The following is a 21,302-nucleotide window of genomic DNA, read 5'->3' on the forward strand; positions in this document are numbered from 1 at the left end:
GATCTAATGGAAGGTGAAACAAAACAGAATGAAAACCTTAATTCCCTTCAGCAATCAAAGTAGGACATGTTCTTAATGTTATGTTTAGCATTCCCTCTGGCAAAATCTCTCAATAGCATTGTCGTTTAACAGAATGTGCTAAAGCAGATTGAAATAAAAAAATCTAATCATCTAAAACTTAAATGAAAGATTATTAAATTTCAATTCTAGAAAACGTTATTAACTTAAACAAATTAATTAACACGGATAATTTTGAATAAATTTCTTGCGCAATTCTTTTTAAAAATTGTCTTGTTTTATTTTATTTATGTATTCTTTTTGCTAAGATTGTTGTTGACATATTCATAAGTTCCCTGCTTAATTATCAGAGAAATTATGTAGATTGTTTAGTTTGAAACAAAAGAAAGTGATAGCTATTTTAGTCTGTCAGTTTTCATTTAAAATTACGAAAAAGAAGCAAATGTGACTGACAATAATGTGAGATTTTGATAAAAATATTAAAAGTGGAATTTATTTAGCAGGCTTTGTGCTATATCGTGTGTTTCGTTAGGTTTGTTTATGTTTTCTTTTTCTTTGCGTTTTACTTTATCTATGTACTACTTATCTGTGCATTCGTGTGAACATATTTTAAAATTTGGCTTCGTTCTTCGGAGAGAAGAGGTGGGTGGGAAACAAACACCACCAGTGTCTAGACATAGCACTAATTACCAATCAGTAACACAAATAATATTCCTCCTCTGCATTTATATATGACACAAGTTAATTTGAACAATGAAGTAACTGAATGGTTATAAGCTTAATGATAAGTCATTTCATTGCAATATCCAATTTCATGATAAATACTGCAGAGTTTTTTCTTATTTGTTTTTGTAAATGATGCGTGATATGATACAAATAACATTATATCTTAATTTCAGCTTAAAAAGTGGATCTCAGTTTATCTTATTAGACAAAACATTTTGTGATGCCATACAATAATCATGTATTTGACAACTTTCTGCTGAGATAAATTCTCCAGTATATTAGGGGATCAAATATTGATCAATGACATGGCTGACTATCTACGAGAGCGGCTACATGGAAATTAAATACGGAGTTTCAGAAAATCTTATACAACAAGCTTTAAAACAATCAAATCAAGACTTAAGTATTATATTCGGTCTATACATGTATATTAACGACTAACATAAGCTTTTAATTGCTTTCGTAAATTTTAGGTATTATATCTACGGTGTCACAACTATTTTATTCTCTTTTTTTCTGTTTTAAATAATAGATTTAAGCTTTCATTGCTTATTGTTCTGACGTTCAGCATAAAATCAAAGTAGAGAACTTAAGAAAATGATTGTTTGTGAAACGAGCCCCTGATCTCAAGTTATCTATCAGCGTTTGCGTTACAAATATATCCGCCTCATCATGTAATGAAACTCCATCGTGGTCGTTCTTTCACGAGTCGTGTTATATAGAGCACTCATTGGCACTATAATCCCAAAATTACTATTACAGATGGGGACATTTTTGTTCTTTAAAGTTTAAACGCTGCGACGAGAAATCTTGTACTTGTCAAATGTCTTGCTACAATAATTAATTTCTGTCGTAATTCATATAAAACATGTAAATTTATGATAATTGTGGTTTGCATTCATTTTTTTTCTATTAAAATTTTAGGATGTTGTCTGTAATATTTACCATTAATGTAGCAAATATAAGACAAGGTCGCTATTAATTTATGACCTTTTCAGCAAATTTTAAGAGAATTTCGCTACTAAAATATAAATGCGAACGAGACATCAGACAAGAAAGACACTTTATTACCCTATAAATTTCTTTGTTAACACTTAAAATGTTTACTCCAAACAAGGAGTTAATTAAGAATTAATCAAGATAGTTATGGTTACAGTTTTCGTATTCTACAGTATTTCTAGTTGCTATCGTCCATTTATATTCTATTAATTCGTATCAGTTAAATCAATATAAAGTTACTGCCCGGGCAAAACTTTAGTTCAATAAGAAAGATAATGTAGTGTCACAGTTCGTGTGTCCTGCACATGTTGATACCTCCTATTAATCATAACTTTTTAAAGTTTCTCTTAAGAATTACAGTTGTTGTCTGGAGAAACGTTTGAAAAATTAAGTACAACATTGGAGAAAATTGAACATTATTAATGACGGAATCACGGTTTATATGCTTTGTTATGTTTCTATTTTTGCAAACTATATTGAATTCATCTAAATTATTGCAAAACCCTTGTATACCTACACATATAAGAATACCTAAGTATAAAAGATTAGATAAGTAAAGAAGAGCTATTACAGGCAGACGTATGCTTTTTCACACACTACTAGTTGTTATTGTTTCGATAAGTGATCTACAGGTGTCTCTTAATTATTTTCTGGTACAAAGATAAACTTTGCTATTTGCTCATTCATTTCTTGATGAATTATTTGAAACTCACATACGTTACTCATAGTTTTTTATTTCTGCATGGATTTTTTTCATACTAACACACGTTCAAAACCAAGGGTTTCAATGGTAAACACTAACTAGTCTTAGTCGATCATCTCTTTTTTAAAACTTTCATTTCTGCATATGCACATGCACATTTAAATACATGTATGATCAACTTTGCTGAACAAAACAGCTACATGTAACCCAACATGAGCTTAGAAAAATATTTTGTTGATACTTTTTTACAATATCAACAAAATCAAATGAGCCGTGCCATAAGAAAACCAACATAGTGGGTTTGCGACCAGCATGGATCCAGACCAGCCTGCGCATCCGCGCAGTCTGGTCAGGCTCCATGTTGTTCGCTTTTAAAGCCTATTGGAATTGGAGAAACTGTTAGCGAACAGCATGGATCCTGACCAGACTGCGCGAATGCGCAGGCTGGTCTGGATCCATGCTGGTCGCAAAGCCACTGTGTTGGTTTTCCCATGGCACGGCTCAAATGATGCTATCATATAAATTCGCTCATTTTACGACTTCAGCACATCTTCAAAGTCACAAAAATACACTAAAACATTTTGAAATTAGAAACTAGCTAAAAACGTTACGAGGGGAAATTAAAAATGACAACAAAACCAGAATAATAGCTTTGTAAAAGAGCTTTTAGAATGTGTTTGAAAAGTTAATATTTCCTTGAAAAAAAATCAAAATTTACTCTTCCTTTTTTTCTAAAACTTGTATATATTCATTTTCTAAAAACGCATTTTTCATGTGTATTTTTGTGACTTCCTAAAAACGGGCTTTGGCAGTTATATGAATAAAGTTATATCTTTGCGTAACTTAATACTAATGAAATTTTGAAAAATCGATCTTAATCGATCGATCTTACTGTTCCCTTATTTAAAGAAATATATATTGAGTAATTTTTAAACTATTTGCAAAACAGCAAATGGCGAGTTAGCTCTTTGGTTCAGTAAAGTTTGTACTCAAAATAACTGCTCGCGTTCAAAATCAATACTGTTTTTCTTAAAACTGTATCCGAGCTTACGAAATGCAAAAGAACTGTTAATGCAATGTTTGTAATAGAGGGAAATTAAAATCATCGTTTAAACTTGTAAACTTGTAAACTTGTTTAAAAATATCGAATACATGCTTTTGATAGTATCGTTTATGTGTGCACCCGAGTATTATTTTGTATTAAACATGTTTTTTCCAAGAACAACATAATGGTGGGTACAACTGTTCCGGAATCATTTAAGTATCAAATGTTTTTGTGCGTTTTGACGTTTGTAACTACTTTTGGACTACTGGCAAATCCATGAACCGCACTAAACGCATACAAAATAGCATTTATTAATCAAATTCAAATTTTACTGTAGCTTGAATCCCATCATGGGTTATTATTATTATTATTATTATACCTAACTTATATAGCACTCTTTTCATACAGAATATGTACGTTCAAAAGTGCTTTACAAAAACATAAAGAACACATACATGCAAGAAAATGTATTGGTAAAAGTTTAAAATGAATAGTAATTAAAACAAGATCATCCATAAATTATGTTTAACGTTAAATTACATTACGAGACCAATCCCTTTCTCAACACAAAACAAACCTTTCATAGTTTTTGGTTTAACGCCATTTTCAACAGTATTTCAGATTTTGTTATTTATTGATAACATATGTGAATGCGATTTGGTTTAACGCCATTTTCAACAGTATTTCAGATTTTGTTATTTATTTATAACATATGTGAAAGAGATGCGTTTTCAAAGATTTTTTAAATGCGGACAGTGAGCTTGAATCTCTGATGCTTGCTGGGAGGCCATTCCAAAGCTTTGGAGCTGCATGCTTGAAACTTTTGTCACCATACTTTACTGTTCGGCTCCTCGGGTACAATCAAAGACACCGGACCATTTGCCGACCGTAAGTCTCTACGAGGCTTGTACATGTCCAGCATGTCCATATCGACAATGTACTTAGGAGATTCATTGTGCATGGCTTTGTATGTAAGTGGTTGCAGAGCTATGGCCCCTTTAAAGGCCAAGATGTTTTATTTTTGGCTTGTGAACACGAAAGAGACCACATTTTGCAATCAACCTTAATCAAACATACACAAAACATGTATTGGCCTAATATCTGGGTTCCTTTTGAAAACTGGCCAGATTCCTTCATGGGTTCCTTACAATTTTCTATTTTTGGCTTGGGAACATGATAGAGACCACATTTGGCAATTGATTTTAATTAAACTTACCACAACTTGTATTTGCATAATATCTTGAACCATTTCAAAAACTGACTAGGTCCAATTATGGGTTCCAGAGTTACGGCCCTTAAAGTGCCAAAATATGCTATTTTGACTTTTGTAGCCATATAGAGACTTCATTTATGGTTTTATTTGATATAAACTTGCAAATTATCTTTAACAACAATAACTTTTGATTCCATGATGAATCTGTAAGATCCATTCATAGGTTCCTGAGTTACGGCCCCTGATTGACCCTGAAAGAGCCGACGTTAATTTTTCTATTTTTACACTTTCAGGTATATAGAGGTTTCATTTATGCTTTGATTTGATACAAACTTGCAAAGAATGTATATCTTGATGATCTTTAGGCCTGGATCGAAACTGGGTCATGTCGAGTTAAAACCTAGGTCATCAGGTCAAATCAAAGGAAACACTTGTTAACAACGTAGAGGTCACATTTTTGATCCTATCTTCATGAAACTTGGTCAGAATTTTTATCTTGATAATTGCTATGCCAAGTTCGAAACTGGGTAATATGGGGTCTAAAATTAGGTCACAAGGTCAAATCAAAGGAAAAGCTTGTTAACACTCTTGAGGTCACATTTATAACAAATTTTATTTTATTTTCCGTTTATAATGATGTATTTTAATCCTACGAAGTAGTAAATAATTGGCTATCATATGTCAAGTTTATGTTGCAACAGACAGGGTTCAGTGATGTATGGACTTTTCGTACATCGGTTGTAAACATAGGATGTTTTATTTCACATTTTAAAATAAGGCTTAAATATATTTATACGGGACAATGGAGAGAAGCAGTAAACACTTCAACGTCATTGTACAAGGAAATAAAACAATCTTTTGGGATGTCCGAATACCTATATACAATTGACAATAGTAAATCCAGAAATACATTGGCCAGACCTTGACTTTCACCCCACTGATTGGCCTTAGAGCAAGGCAGACACAAGAACCAGAAGTGAGCGGAAAAGTCTATTACATGTGTATATAGTAAGAACGATATAGATATCTGATCATTTCAACAGAATTTATGCAAGAACGAATACAATGTACATTAAAATACAGCTTCGTTCCAAATACAGTCAGTGACTGGGATTCCCTACCTATGGATTTAATCAGAAAATACACGACAGCAACCAATCCAGTCTCCACATTTATATCAAGAATTAAGGGGGAGGGGTGAATGCTAAAATCTAAGCAATTTAACGCAGGCGCGATGAGTAAATGTTTATAATGATTCACCGTAATCTATCAAGATCAGATGAAATGTGTGAATCACCCTTCAGCCGAAAGTATAGAACAACAAAAGGTGACAGTAATGCAATATATAATGTTGTGTATTCAAATAGATATGAAAAGGTTAGAGCGAGTACTTGTCACAACACCTTACAAACAACAATTATTTTCCGACATCACTTGTCTGTCTTATTTGTTGATTTATGATAATTTTTGATGGCGTTTCCTTTTTTCTGAGGATTTCTGTCTGAACGATTTTTATGTTTATAGCTTTAAAGTCTGACGGATAAATTACTTAAAGGTTAAACACCATTAAAATTTGATTTTAATTTTACATTTCGATGTCATGATAATTTGATATACCTCTTTTTAGCTCACCTGTCACATAGTGACAAGGTGAGCTTTTGTGATCACGCAGCGTCCGTCGTCCGTGCGTACGTGCGTCCGTCCGTCCGTGCGTAAACTTTTCCTTGTGACATCTCTAGAGGTCACATTTTTTGTGGGATCTTTAAGAAAGTTGGTCAGAATATTTATCTTGATGATATCTAGGTCAAGTTCGAAACTGGGTCACGTGCCGTCAAAAACTATGCCAGTAGGTCTAAAAATAGAAAAACCTTGTGACCTCTCTAGAGGCCATATATTTCACAAGATCTTCATGAAAATTGGTCAGAATGTTTATCTTAATGATATCTAGCTCAAGTTTGAAACTGGATAACGTGCAGTCAAAAACTAGGTCAGTAGATCTAAAAATAGAAAAACCTTGTGACCTCTCTAGAGGCCATATTTTTCATGAGATCTTCATGAATATTGGTCAGAATGTTCACCTTGAAGATATCTAGGTCAGGTTTGAAACTGGGTTACGTGGAGTCAAAAACTAGGTCAGTAGGTCTAAAAATAGAAAAACCTTGTGACCTCTCTAGAGGCCATACTTCTCAACGGATCTTCATGAAAATTCGTGAGAATGTTCAGCTTGATGATATCTAGGTCAGGTTCGTAACTGGGTCATGTGCGGTCAAAAACTAGGTCAGTAGGTCGAAAAATAGAAAAACCTTGTGACCTCTCTAGAGGTCATATTTTTCAAGAGATCTTCATGAAAATTGGTGAGAATGTTTACCTTGATAATATCTAGGTCTAGTTTAAAAGTGGGTCATGTTCCTTCAAAAACTAAGTCATTAGGTCAAATAATAGAAAAACCTTGTGACCTCTCTAGAGGCCATATTTTTCAATGGATTTTCATGAAAATTGGTCAGAATTTTTTATCTTGATGATATCTAGGTCATATGTGCTCAAAAACTAGGTCACTATGTCAAATAATAGAAATAATGACGTCATACTCAGTTCAACACTGGGTCATGTGGGGATAGGTGAGCAATTCAGGACCATCATGGTCCTCTTGTTACCGTGACTGACGAGATTGTATGTAGTATAATTTATTCATATTATTTTCTTTTCTATTTACCATGCAGGATCCTGATAAAAACTTCGTACATTAGTTTTTTTAGTATGAATATCTTACGCATTTCATACTATAAAAATGCTGTTTCACAAAAGTTCTTAAACTTCGTATAAGTACTAAAACATCAATAAAACGCAAAATATGTTTTGCTATGAATTTTTAGTATATCAAAAAGACTTTAAATTGACGAATGAAAATACACCATCATTTTTATTCTTTATCGGACAATAAGTATTAACTTGCTTACTAGAAACTGCGAGAAACGAGAAACTCCTAACAAGAAATACATCTCTCATGAAATATCGTTATGCTATTCAATTGGGGGGGGGGGGAATTATGTACATGTGCGGAAACACGACCGGTTCTATGCCATATTATGATGAAGACTTTTTGAGTCACGAGAACCTTCTGTTACATTGTCTTCAAAATGTCTAAGAAAACCGTTATATCAAGACCGATGTTAAGATAGTTTTCTTTCAATTTCGAATACGGTAAATGAGATGTAAATGTTTCTTGGTTATAAATTTCATAAATTCGGAGGTTTATGTCTTTTTGATAAAACTTCTTCATATTGATTTTTCGTTAGCATAAATTTATATCAAGCTGCGGTGGCCTAATGGATAAGGTTCCAGTCCTGATGGTACTGAGGAGAGACTCTGGGATGCTTTTCTTTTATTTTTGTTTTGAATTATACAGTAAGGAGAATGATTAGTTCTTTACTTTGAAATACCAACTTCGAATACATTTTAACTCTAAGAGCTATCATGAAAGAATATTGAACTTTCTGTTTCTTTCATTTATTCTACATGTAAAGTATGTCTGGTGTTTTACATTTACTTTGGGCTTGATTGCAGACTTCACCATATACACAGCAAATCATTTTCCGCATGGGAAAATACTTTTTCTGTGTAAAAAAATCGTACGAAATTATTCATCAACATTCTCACTGACTTCATACGAAAGTTTTTATTACTAAAGTTAGCAAACTGGAACATCCTTGAAATGTTGACCATTAATATTGTAATAATATGAGTTTCTGAAAACTCGACTTAAATATATATTTTTGCAAACCGTCAACTGAAAATAAATGACGGTATTAAACATTTAAAAGAAAAAAAACTAAACTTAAAAAGACATAAAAATATTGAGAAAACTGCCCAGGTAATACACATTAAGTTTTGTTTGAATGTTTATTTCCCATATACATAAATAAAATAAAATGTGTGAAAAGCTTTTACTTTTGTCCCGAACAAACACAAATTACTTTCAGACGACAGGTCAAATAAAATTTTACATTGACATATTTATTCCAGCAGATCTCGAACAGGTCATGAGATTTAAGCATATAGGTTGAAGCTCGCGGATGAGTTATTCCGGCAAATTTCATTTTTTGTTGAAATCATACTGTAGCGCTTATTTCATCTATATCCGATACATCGGGCGGGTATTTATCACTTAGTGACGTGACAATAATCAGAATACTTACCGCGCTATGATTTTGGGAAGATTCAACGATACCGCAGACAAAGGTATGAACCACTCACCAAAGGTCCATGCGCTACATTTTGTCCTCAAATTCACAAAAAAATGTACTGACTGCACTGTATACACTTTTGAACCTGTCTTGTCAGTAAAAACTTTCTAAATATGATTTAAACGCATTTGACACTAATACTTTCTGCCAAGTGTCTAGAAGTGTAATAGTTGACTAAGCTTGCTTATGCAATAATGTTAAAGGTTTTTTTTACTATCGTACAAATGCATAATTTTTGCCTTGAAATTGGGTTTCTAAACATACTGAACTAAGTGCCTTTTTAAATCTTGTGTTTTTATTATTACACTCGACAGTCAAAGGCTATGTCTTCCTATAAGTCCTAAAGCGGATGTGAGATGTCGAAAAATATTGACATTATATAGTTTTTGAAATTATCATCAACGTTTTCTATCTTTTCACCATTACAGAGTATGGCGCAATATTAGTCCATACAGAAATATAGTATTACAATATTCAACGGAAGTACCAACTGTCACCTCAAACTACCACAATGATAAAAAGCATTTATACTTATGACTGCGACTGTTACAGTTTCATGACGGTATTTCCGTTGAAGGCCGATTCTATGTAGAAAAGAATAGGTTTTACGCGGATTTAAAAAATGTTATTTTTCTTCACTAAAGAAGACATGTTATAGTGCTTTCATATTTTTAATGATGTCATAGCATAATATTCTGTTTACGTATGGTTAAGAGTGTCGCGTGAGCAAACCTTGAGTGTATAAGCCTTAGTGCGTCTGCAAAAAGCTACTTACATGCGTTCATGAAAATAAACTTGCTGGAGTTACTTCCAGTTTTGTTTTACTTTGTTTTGTATAAATCCCGCACGATAACACATGATAATTTTTGTGATTTTTCTTCATTAAATCGTTTCAATACTGAAAATATTTTTGCATAACATTACATTATGCACTCAATTTCTATCATTGACAACCTTTTTGAGTTCAACAATGCATGACAAGCATTTTTCTCAATAATAGAATTTCTTCGAACTTTGGATATTGAAGGACAATCATCTAAGAAACAAAAATATAAAATAAAAATCATAGGTAAAAAAAGAGTTATCTGCCCTTGAAAACGTCATTTTCCCCAAAATTGCCGTTTTCAAGGGCAGATAACTCTTTTTTAATACCGGTGACCTATGATTTTTATTGCATAGTTTTATTTCTTAGATGATTGTTCTTCAATATCCCAAGTGTGAAGAAATTCTATTATATTATTGGGAAAAATTTCGCCCATCTCAGAGATTTCGGGTAACTCGGTTGTGAGGTACGGGGAAGGGACAATATCACTGCATGCATGTATGAGTGTGCTATTTTGTTCTCTCTGCTGTTCTTTCTTTATCCAAACTGGCTCCAGTTACACCAAAGATATTTATATTTTTAGACGATGATTCAATAACTCCGCTTATATGATAACAGTAGATGTTTGCCTAGCAGTTTGGGATCTTCTTAGTTAATTTCAGAATAGTTACATGTACCGCATGAAAGCTTTCATACAATCTTATTTTACACGTGTGCAATGTTATTCATATTACAGTAGTGGACATACGACGCTAATCTGTATTTTCCATGCGATAACAGATTGATGTATATCATTTATGGTATTCTTTGGATTAATGGAGCTCAACACGAGCAGTTAGAATCGGGACATTTTGAAGACACCTGCAAGTCAAATTCATTTTTTCCTTTAGACAACTACTTGTTCATTTTACTTAAGACATTCAAGGTTTTAATAATTAATATTTATTTTGTCTTACATTAGTTACTGAATCACATGAAAAAGAAATATTTCGCATTTTTGCAATGCTTCCGTACTAAAATGCAATGAATTTATACCCGCTATACTACAAATAAGAAACAAAAGCAACGTTTTTTGGTGATCTTATTCTCTTTGATCTTTAAACAAGTAACAACAAACGAACAAATTAGGAGTTTCAAAGTTTCCCAAAACAGGTTTTACACATAAACATGAAACACTACTACTGGCACGTGATGTGACGTCATACGGCTTTGTCTTGTAATGCCCGCCGCTTGGTTTTCTGTTCCCTTCCTACCTCACTTAATTGCATGGACATGATGACGTACAAGTAACCGTCTTGCCCCTGAAATAATAAATAAAATCATTTGCAAATGACACACACTCTATCACAACGTTACTCTTAATCCATAGTTTATATTTTGACTAATCTATCTTTCTGCACATTTTTGTTTTGCTAGATCTAATAAGAAAAACGCGCCAAAATCGAATTTCAGATCTAGGACAACTGATCAGCAAGCCATTCAATCAGTGTAGATCTATGTTAATTCTCAACTTATGTGACAATAACTGAATTTCCAGTCGCGCACGCAAATGGTGTTTTTCACAATATAAAGACTGTAAGGAGTAAGACGAGGTTTTCGCTACCCGTGGGACAGTGTGGAATGAAAAACAGAGGGCTAGCGAGGTATTTTATCCAAGCTTTCCCGAGGATTATAAAGTAAAAAGCTGTCTTACACAGACAGACATGTCAGATAATTTTTCTTGCCTACTACGTTCAAAATAGACAAAAAAAAATGTTGATATTTCCTGGCATTAATTTTATAGTTTATGACGTCATAATAGTGCCAGTAGATCTACTATGTGACGTCACCTAAATGCGCACTATTAGAAGACAGGAATATCTATCCTTGGCGCGTGCTCCGGCAAACGTATATTTTCCCTGCTAGGTAGAGATACTAATTTTCACCATTCGACACATAATGGGTGCAAGTGCGAGACACAAAAACGTTTATATTAGGACAGAAAGTCGGCCACCATCACAGAAGTTGAGCTTTAGAATTAAAATGATAAGATCTCGAACAATCCATTTTACAGTACTGTTGATGCATATAACGGAAAGAGAAATGCAACGACAGGGCAATATTTTTTAAGGTTTTATAAGCAAGTTCTGCATTTACTGTGCAGGATCAATTTATAATAACTTACGTCTTGTAAACCATTTATTCAACGTAGACAAGGACTACAATGAATCATATTTACTCGCATTTTGCAAAACACAGGTTTCATATTAAAATCTTCTTGTCACTGGTTATGAGAATGTGTACTTACTCGCACCGTGCAATAACTTGCATCATTAAGTAGAGGTAAAAGAATGCCAATGGAATTAATATACCGAATCCCGTGCCTGTTATTAATTCTGATTGGCTGCAGTCTATGCTTCCAAGGGATCTTTTTTACAGATTATTTTACATAAATATACTTTGAAGTGAATGACGGTAATGAATGTATACTTACTCGCATCTTGCAAAGCATTCGTTTGGCAAGTTCTCCTCGTTGTCGACACAGACAGGACTGTATTCCTCGCTGTTACAGTAATTGCATGGCCCAGCCCATGGGTTAGATGGCACAACGGGTGCTGGGTCTGGAGCAGAGCCATTGGAGTCACATGGGCACACATTTTCGCAATCACGTGGCTCATTTCTGTGTTTACAAATTATTCACGTACAAATATATTCAAAACTATGTACATCGATATGATATTAATTTCATGTTGTGACCTTTACTATAAGAATATTTAAAAGAAGCATGACAAACACAAGAACGAATTGTAAATAAGTCAGGAGTTTCTGTTATATTTAGTCATATTTGTTAAGGTAATATTTTTCATTCTTTCTCTGACATGTTAATTTGGTATACTAGGTCCTTTTCAACATTATATAGATACAGATTAAGTTACGTACTGGCACGCAAGTAGTCCCCGGACACGCTACCGCAACGCTCTATTTTCGCGATTCGTCTACATATTTTTGTGCCTAATCATACAGACGCTTGTTTTGGAGAAGTTTATCAAGTTCATTTTTTCACAGGTAATCATATAAGTATAATAATCGTGGAAATCCTACCGCATGGTTACTTGTTTACATTTTCACTGGCGGGGCTTCCGTTTTTATTGCGCATGCGCAAGAGAGGCCCGTCTGGAGGGTTTTAAAATTAAGGCTATATGTCTTTACTTCACGACTAGCAGACGATACAAACACTTTCAACAAGAAAACTTATTTTCTTTGTGACAACAATACTACTTTGCCAAAATATTTCATAATTTGTTCGATAAGCCAGTTATTGCAAAAGCATTATTATTTTTATTTTCTGTTGTCGCAATTTTCCGTGTGGCTGGGACAAATAAAATTGACGCAAACTTGTGATCTTTTTACAGTTATAAAAAATATCATTTGTCTTTTTCATAATTCCAGCTCATATGATCAGTTCCCGATAAATATATTCATGAAAAAATGGTGTCCGGGCATTACTACCGAGCATGTTAAAATTTGACGTCCTACAGACCCCTTTTCGGGCCTCGCTTATTCCCCGCGAACGTGACGTCATTTCACAGGAGAAACACGAGCTAATGTATGTATATATGTTAATCGTTTTTATTCTTGATATTGTTTAAGCTTTTGAGGACGAAATATATGCGATTTCTGTCCGGGGACTACTCGCGTGCCAGTAATCTATTTAGCTTTCTTAGATTACTAGCCTGTTAAAACATGTTCTCCACAAGCATGTGGCAACTAGCCTGTATTGATAAGAAGTGACCGATAAATGACGCATGACGAAGTAAGTTTTGTTTGTTTTTTAATAATACTAACACATTTCATGTCATACTGAGATTTTCGACGCTACTATGACCCCCACCCCACCCGAGCACTATTTCCAGTACAGGCGGAGACCGTGGTATAACAACAGCCTCTCCATAAGTGAAGTTGATGGTTGATCAACATACGGACGAGTTCAACTTTTAAAGGATTTGCAAGAAGTTTTATTCTTCTTAAATTCATACAAAAATAAATATAGCTTTATGTCTTACCGGCATTTCCTGTAACAGTCATTATCGTATTCGTTTCCGTAAATGGTGCAGACTGGCTTGACTGGTTTGAATTGACAATAGTAGTCACAGTCATGCATTGGAGCAACTGGAGCTGGAGGAGCTGGTGCAACAGGGAATCGGGGCTGTGCAGGGGCTGCAAATGGGATATATCTTCTTGCGTCTGGCCAGTCTCGGCCAGATGGAAGTCCGAAGTCGGGGTTGTCGTTGAAGCGACCGCCACGGTTTGGTGGTGGTGGGCCTGCTCGTGTACGTGTTGTAACCGCGGGTCTTGCTGGTTTCGCTGCAGGTCTTGGTGCGGGTCTTGCCGCGGGTCTTGCCGCTGGCGCTGCTGCAGGTCTTGCCGCCGGCCTTGCTGCGGGTCTTGCCGCTGGCCTTGCTGCGGGCTTTGCCGCGGGTCTTGCTGCTGGGGGCGGAGAAGCTGCAGCTGGTCTTCCTGCGCTCATACGACGACCGTCGGGAATGTCAGCACCTGATGGCAGTCCATAGTCGGGGTTGTCATTTGGGCGTGACGGACGTCTACCTTTCTTTGTCCTTGTTGGAGGACCTTGTGATCTAACAGCTTCAACTAAAAAAGAGGGATTATCAAAGCACGTTCATAGTGTTGAAAATCACAATGATTTATGTAACAAAGCGGTAGAAATTTGACGTACAAAAGACAGCTATATATGGGCATGACTTATAAAAAGAAGCTTTAAGTTATATTTAAAGTACATAAATCTTAGCGCAACATTTGTACAAATTAGACAATGGTCTAGAAGGTATTTGCAACCGTTGAGTCTCGTTGTAAGCAAGTGCAACATTTGCAGATGTTCTCGTACAGAAAGCTTTAAAATACATCTTTAAGATATATGGCGCCTGTATTTTCTAATTGGCTTTAGATATAAATGCTTTTGGGGGAAAATGGGTATTTAGAGTAGACATATCATCGCAAGAATATTTATGCTTTATACAGGGGTCGGTATCTGACAGTGATGAAACCTGGTAATTTGTTGGGTTTTCTTTTCTTTTGTTTTTTTTTTTTTTTTTAATTGGGGGTGGGGGGTGCGTGGGGAGGAGGGATTCAAATGATGAGATTCCATCACAGTTATATAAGTTTGATAAGTTTGATAAGTTTATTTTCAATTTTCCTTTAGGCCAACTGGCCCATGAGGTTTTTACAAGCATGAAAATGGCGAGACAATTATTTAAACGGAGAAGGTTGTTAACATTCAATTTTCTGCACAAATAGTACATTCTAATATTACAACATTAGAATTACAAAACAAAATTATACATAAGTAATCATATAGACAGTATATACATATACAAGTTTAGACACACGACAAATTATTTATCATGTTACTGGCGCAATTTATGTTTAAAGCGTGTACAGCTTATTATACTCAAAACAACAAGAAGAATGCAAGACAGTTTGAATAATTGATACAAATATATTGCAGAGCAAAACATTATCCTATACTTAATGTCCATGTTATGTTGATCTTGACGAAACGAAATACAAGGTCAACAGCTGGATCTCAGAAATGAAAGATTGTTACGTTGAGGATACGTTTGAAACTTACAAATTCAAACTGCGCATGCCTTTTACATGTATTTTACCATGTAACATGAGAAAACACATACCTATACAATTCCATATAACATTCATGTAATGTTTTTACTGCTCAAGTAAAGTACTGCTTAAGTACGAACTAAGTACATATTGTTTTTTCTAAGCTGAAAAGCATAATACAAGAAATTTGCAAGATTACGTGTTAATTTTTCTCTATCAGTATTTAACAATTCTATCAATTTTGTCATATTTGGTCGTCTCCAATAATAAGATGGAATAAAACGTTTTCTTAAACCAGCATATACATTGCATTCTAATATGAAATGGAATTCATCTTCTAACAAACCAGTTATATAAAGACTACATAATGATCAGAACAGAATATAATACAATTTTATTACATACTTGTACATACTGCCTTCTCCTAATAAATATACAGTATTTGTATACATAATTATGTCAAACATTTTGTGGCATTGTTTAGATTTTAACACGTTTATACGGTGTGTAAATTAAGTTATTCGATTAATTAAATGGAGAATTATAGCAGATATTTATAATTAAGATTTTGTACGTTGGATTCAGCGAGCGAAATCAAATACACGACCTTAATTTTTTATTACATCCTAAAATTACATTTTACATTGTGTTGAAATCTTAACATCACTTTGATCGCTTTTGTCCAACTGACATCGGCTTCAAATTTCATCCGAAAGTTCGGAGTAAGTACATTGTATATATTTGCATTATATCTAGAATGTTTTGAACTGTAAAATGAAATAAATATCGTGTTGTTAGCTGTATGACATAAATAGGTCGAAAAATAGAACTTTCTGTCAATGGCTCGGTTTGGTCGGCCGTAAATAAATTTTAAAATATGCTCACTATTACATAGCAGAAGATAGCTTAAACATTTTACTTCAGAAGCTAATCTGTATGTAGTCGCATTAAATCGTTATTTTAAGTATACTGTTGAGAGAACATCTGTTCAGTTCATTTAATTTCTTGAAATTTTAGTAGTTTTTTGTACTTTATACCTGAACACTGTCAGACGATGTCAAATTGTACCATGCTACTTCATGGTATCATTTCGTCTTCGTTACATGATAAAGAAAAAATAGATGGAGTGTGAAGTTAGAATGGAAAAAATAACATATCGTAGAGATAAAAAAGGTACGGAAAATATATCTCAAATTGAATAATGGGAAGTATGAAAAATGTATACTGTTTTGTTTTATGTATCACATCTTGCAGTTGATGAAATGGTTACTTAGTTTGAACTGCTATGTAATACTAAGGGCGCAAACAGCGCTTTATCTATTTTTGACCAGTGTGTGGTCACGAAAGGAAAGGTGAACAAGTGAAAAATACTTTAAGTTATAAATAAACATTATTGCTATATTTTTGGACAATGAACCCAACAATAAGCGGTCATTTGGTGGTAATTACTGTCAACAGTGTGAGTTTATTGTCAAATCATTATTGATATTATTGATATTTACACAAAACATCTGTTTTGTCATGACAGTCTGTCAAACAGATATTTTATTAATATTTTGTTTCAATATAAAAATATGGCAATTGATAACGTAACAGCTATTGGTGCAGCGTGCTGTGCGGGAAACGTCATAATTTACCTGAGTTAGTGTATTACTTTTTACTTGAATTTACATTTATAAGAAAATACAACATGGCAATACACTATCTTATTCCTTTTTAAGTGATATGAATGCCAGGTGTCGGTCGATTGCCGCTGTACACCGGCTGCCATCAGCCGGCCCTGGACCGCGGAGCTCTCGTGGTGCGCGGGGCCCATCTACTCGAAGAGGGGAGCCCTCACAATAGATAGTCTTGACCATTCAAAAACGCATGACAGAAAAAGAAAACTTTACACCGGCTGAAAAAACAATATTTTTTCCAGTGCGGAATATATACTTAGGTTATTTGTAGACTCATTTCAATGCTTCAATATAATTGTTTCAGAGAAACCGACATAATATCTCATAGAGGTACTCTGACGCATTACATTTATCTGGGACAAAGGTCAACGGTTTCAAAGTAATATCTAAGGTAAGATCACGTTGAAAATTACGTAATTTCATTTATTGAAATTTAACATTATTTTGATTGACGCAATTCATTTCAAAATAACGCAATTGCATGCGTCTCGACTTCTTGATACAGAGTGGTTATGTTCACTTTAGTTGTCAGTTTATTAAATTTTCATGAAAACTGATGTAGTATTTTAAAAGTGCTCAAAGTGCCTGTCATATTTAAATGAGTTAAGATTAGTCTTGGAGTGACACGCGCTTTGTATTTATGGCGTTTTAATGAACTTAATGTCACATTGTAATTCTGGCACACATCGCAAAAGAAGTACACATAAATGCTTGTATAAAGAGCGTATTTATAAACCCGGCTATGTGATAACAATTTAGTTTTGATTTAATTCTCGGAATGTTCCTCTACTCAATACAGACATTGTAAAAGAGTTTCTTTTCAGGCCTGAATTAACAGTATTGTCTGTATCACAATAGGTATATCATATCCCTACTATGAACAAAATTACCCGGTCACTTCGATCATTTCGAGTCTTCTATTATTTTACCTAACTAGAGATCAATCATCAAGTACTCAAATTAGAAACCGACCTTGTATCTACCTATACATTTGTATGAAACAAGTAAAGAGGAAAAAAGAAGTAACTGTATGGTTAAAAACTTTGTGAAAAGTCATTTCAGCGTCAATTTTCATGGTAAAGACTGAAGAGTTTTCTATGTTTTTTTATATATGATATGTGATATGGTACAATAACATTATATCTAAATTTCAGCTTAGATAGTAGATCTGAATTTTTTTTATTAGACTTAAAACATTTTCTGATTTCATACAATATGTATGTATCTTACAACATTTTTTGCATTGAAATAACGTCTTCCCGCAAAAATCCCGTTATAATTGGGGATTAAACATTTATCAATAGGTAGGAATATCAGCAAGAGCGGCTACACAAGTTTCAGAAAATCTTAAAATGATCAAATTAAAACTTAAGTATGATACTTGGTCTTAAATGTAATAAATAAGCAACTAACATGATTTTTTAAACTGTTTTTCATCATTTAAAATCTTAGCTACGATATCTTTTACTTGGTTTATACCGATACTTCCAGCGTATTTATTTTACTTATCACTGGCAATGTTGTTTATTTGTTTCCTCGCAAACATGTACAACGTTGCATTATCTGTTGCGAGTTAGAAATATTAAAGTAAGTATTACAAAACATGACACATATTTTTTATGTCAAAACCTTTTGGCTAACCCTTTCCAATAAACAGAAACATTTTTTGTGAGGTAGTGGCATAGACGATTAAATGAATACAAGGTTTAAATAAATTGCATGTATTTATTCAAAGCAACAAGCTGAGTTTGTTCTTTTGAAGTATTTTATGGAAGTTTAATAACAAATAGACTAAACTTCCTGTCTTTCCGGTGATACAAATGATATAAATTTATCCTGGAGTGAAGTATAGTACAGTGGTTATAAAGTATATCACCAGAAGTGCGTTTTTGTAATAACACTTTTAGTATCTTACCAACTGTATGTTTTCAAAGCGGAAACTTCATACAATTTTTTTTTTTAACAAAAAGACACCGAAACATATTTTCTAAGAACTGTTTAATAGAAAGACTTCATAGTTTATTTTTTAATTCATCTAAATATACCATATCTTCAAATGCAAATGTTATAATGTAATTTAAAATATAAAAAGTAATTCAAAAATGGAAAAAAAATACCTGCTACTATCACTAAGAGGCAAAGATACAGTCCTTTCATGTCTAGGCCGTCTGTTACGCACAAAGAATGCCGACTCTCGCTGCATGCTCAGCTTAAGTACTGGTCAAATGCACGCATTGATGGTTCTGCGGTTTTTTGTCCGTTTTTTTTGCAAGATGAACGTTGCATAATTAATGTTTCACTAGCAGTATCGTTGCTCTGACAGGCGGACCCGCAGGCATGCGCAATAAAAGTCATCTTTCGCCGAAAGTTTCCAAAAAAGGAAATAGTATGATGGTTTGATTTGTTTTGCTTTTGGTAAAAAAACGTTTCTCCTTTAATAGAACAAAACCGATTAATGACATTTCGCTTTATTACTTAAGGTATTTTATACCAAGTTATTCAGCAAACGTTAACAATAATTTTGTTTGCGCAGGTAGTGTCTACGAACCGATTAATCATGTTTCAAGCTTTCTGTTTTATCTTTAATATTCTAGCTAAACATGTTCATAACTCACGTATTATTTGTACAGTTTCTTGTTATTTATCTCCCTTCATGTTATGTTATTCAAACTACTCTGAGTTTTGGGGGTTTCCCTATGTCTCATGAAGCAAGTTACTTCAGACAGATATTTTGTCTCCGTTTCTGTTTTCTGCAGCGGAATATATGCCAGGATTGGACTAAATCAGTTACTTAACTTTTTTTCTTGGTAGCAGATTACTGACTTTGTACCTGATAAATATTACGTATTTGCAATATCACAATAACTGATATACATATTTTCCTTCAAGCGTTGAAAAATCTTTAATTCTATCAAACAAAGTTAACCAATCAGTTTACAGGTAAGATTAAACAGTTTTTTCCCCTGGACTTCAGTACGCTCCATGGAATGGAAGAAGTGTATGCAGTAATGATTTACTCTCACTCAATTATCGAAACAGAACAGAACAAAGAGTTTATTGAGTTTTAAGCATTACAGCTTATCATATATGAATCTATACGAATCATAAATAAAATAAATAAACAGCATGCAAATAGGTGGCAGAAATGATTATTATCAAAATCATGAGAGGGTAAAAATTCTAAAACCGTTTGAACACTTTGAAGAACAATCCTACATTAATGAAAACTAAATGTTAACTACACACGTAACGCACTTGACAACATTAACCTTGAAGTGACATTCTTTCTGTCACTTGCGGTGTTAAATTAAACAACACGGAGTCGTGAAAATGGACATAAATAAACGTTGCGGTGAAACCGCGTTTGCAGCTTAGTATTTGACCAGTGACTTTACTAATTAATTACCCATTATTCCTAAGTGCTAAACGTGACAGTGTTCGTACTTAACCCGTCAAGCTAATTTCAATTAGGAAACATTACATTTTGTCTGGACGGGTTATGACAAGTGAATAGGAGCCTGATTTGCGGACGTTAACATCTGTTGCGCGAAGTATCATAATGCATTATATAATAGTAATACATACTGTAGAAAAGTTGATTTATGTTTTAGTCTCACCCGTTATCCTTTAGCGGACATGGTTTTGGTTAAAGTTGCACTTAATTATTTTTACAGACATTTTTTATCATACCGGGATATCCTCACCAAAAATATTATCATGGCTTACAGTATATAAAGAGATACAATTAAATGCTATCTATTTGATAAAAAAAAAAACTTCCAGATATTTAGTTCACCACCGTGACAATGTGTTTCTTGTGTACATATCAAAACTAAGACATTGGTTTTCACACAGCGGAGCATACGTTAATTTTACATTGTTTCTTATAGCAAGTGGCAGTAGTGTGCAATTTATTCCGACATACTGATAATTTAAAACATATGTATATAAGTACTAAAACAAAACAAAACAACATATACACAATCATGATACTGACATTCAGACCAACACACGAAACATTTTTCTTGTTTTGTGATTTAATAGTCATAATAAATGGGTACATAGGCACTGGCTGTTTATCCAATATAAAATTTTAAAACTGAAACACGATTTTGCGCTTGTAAAGGAATTATGCATGTCTTTAGCTATAATATTTTTAGTCGGATGGTATTATAGCTATTGTACGATGGTTTCGGATTATTCAAATTGACAATTAGAATTTTGTCATGATGTTTA

General features: G+C 33.7%; 1 protein-coding gene and 1 long non-coding RNA gene across 2 annotated transcripts in view; one reads left to right on the forward strand and one right to left on the reverse strand.

Annotated features, from left to right (window-relative positions):
- The first annotated feature begins 412 nt into the window (after window positions 1-412).
- The window catches only part of LOC123552167 (uncharacterized), a 36,534-nt gene continuing 15,644 nt past the window's right edge, over window positions 413-21,302 (forward strand). The window contains exons 1-2 of the long non-coding RNA XR_006686568.2: window positions 413-550; window positions 17,371-17,457. This is a non-coding gene — a long non-coding RNA (uncharacterized LOC123552167). The remainder of the gene's footprint in view (window positions 551-17,370; window positions 17,458-21,302) is intronic.
- Window positions 10,836-19,340, reverse strand: LOC123552166 (keratinocyte proline-rich protein-like). Its single transcript, XM_045341605.2, has 4 exons — window positions 19,184-19,340; window positions 13,815-14,400; window positions 12,245-12,430; window positions 10,836-11,072 (listed from the first exon to the last, which is right to left on the reverse strand). The coding sequence occupies exons 1-4, from the start codon at window positions 19,221-19,223 to the stop codon at window positions 11,030-11,032; spliced, it is 855 nt and encodes a 284-aa protein (XP_045197540.1). The 5' UTR covers window positions 19,224-19,340; the 3' UTR covers window positions 10,836-11,029.

The sequence above is a fragment of the Mercenaria mercenaria genome, chromosome 4 (assembly GCF_021730395.1).
Source record: "Mercenaria mercenaria strain notata chromosome 4, MADL_Memer_1, whole genome shotgun sequence".
In the NCBI taxonomy this organism is placed as follows: Eukaryota; Metazoa; Mollusca; class Bivalvia; order Venerida; family Veneridae; genus Mercenaria; species Mercenaria mercenaria.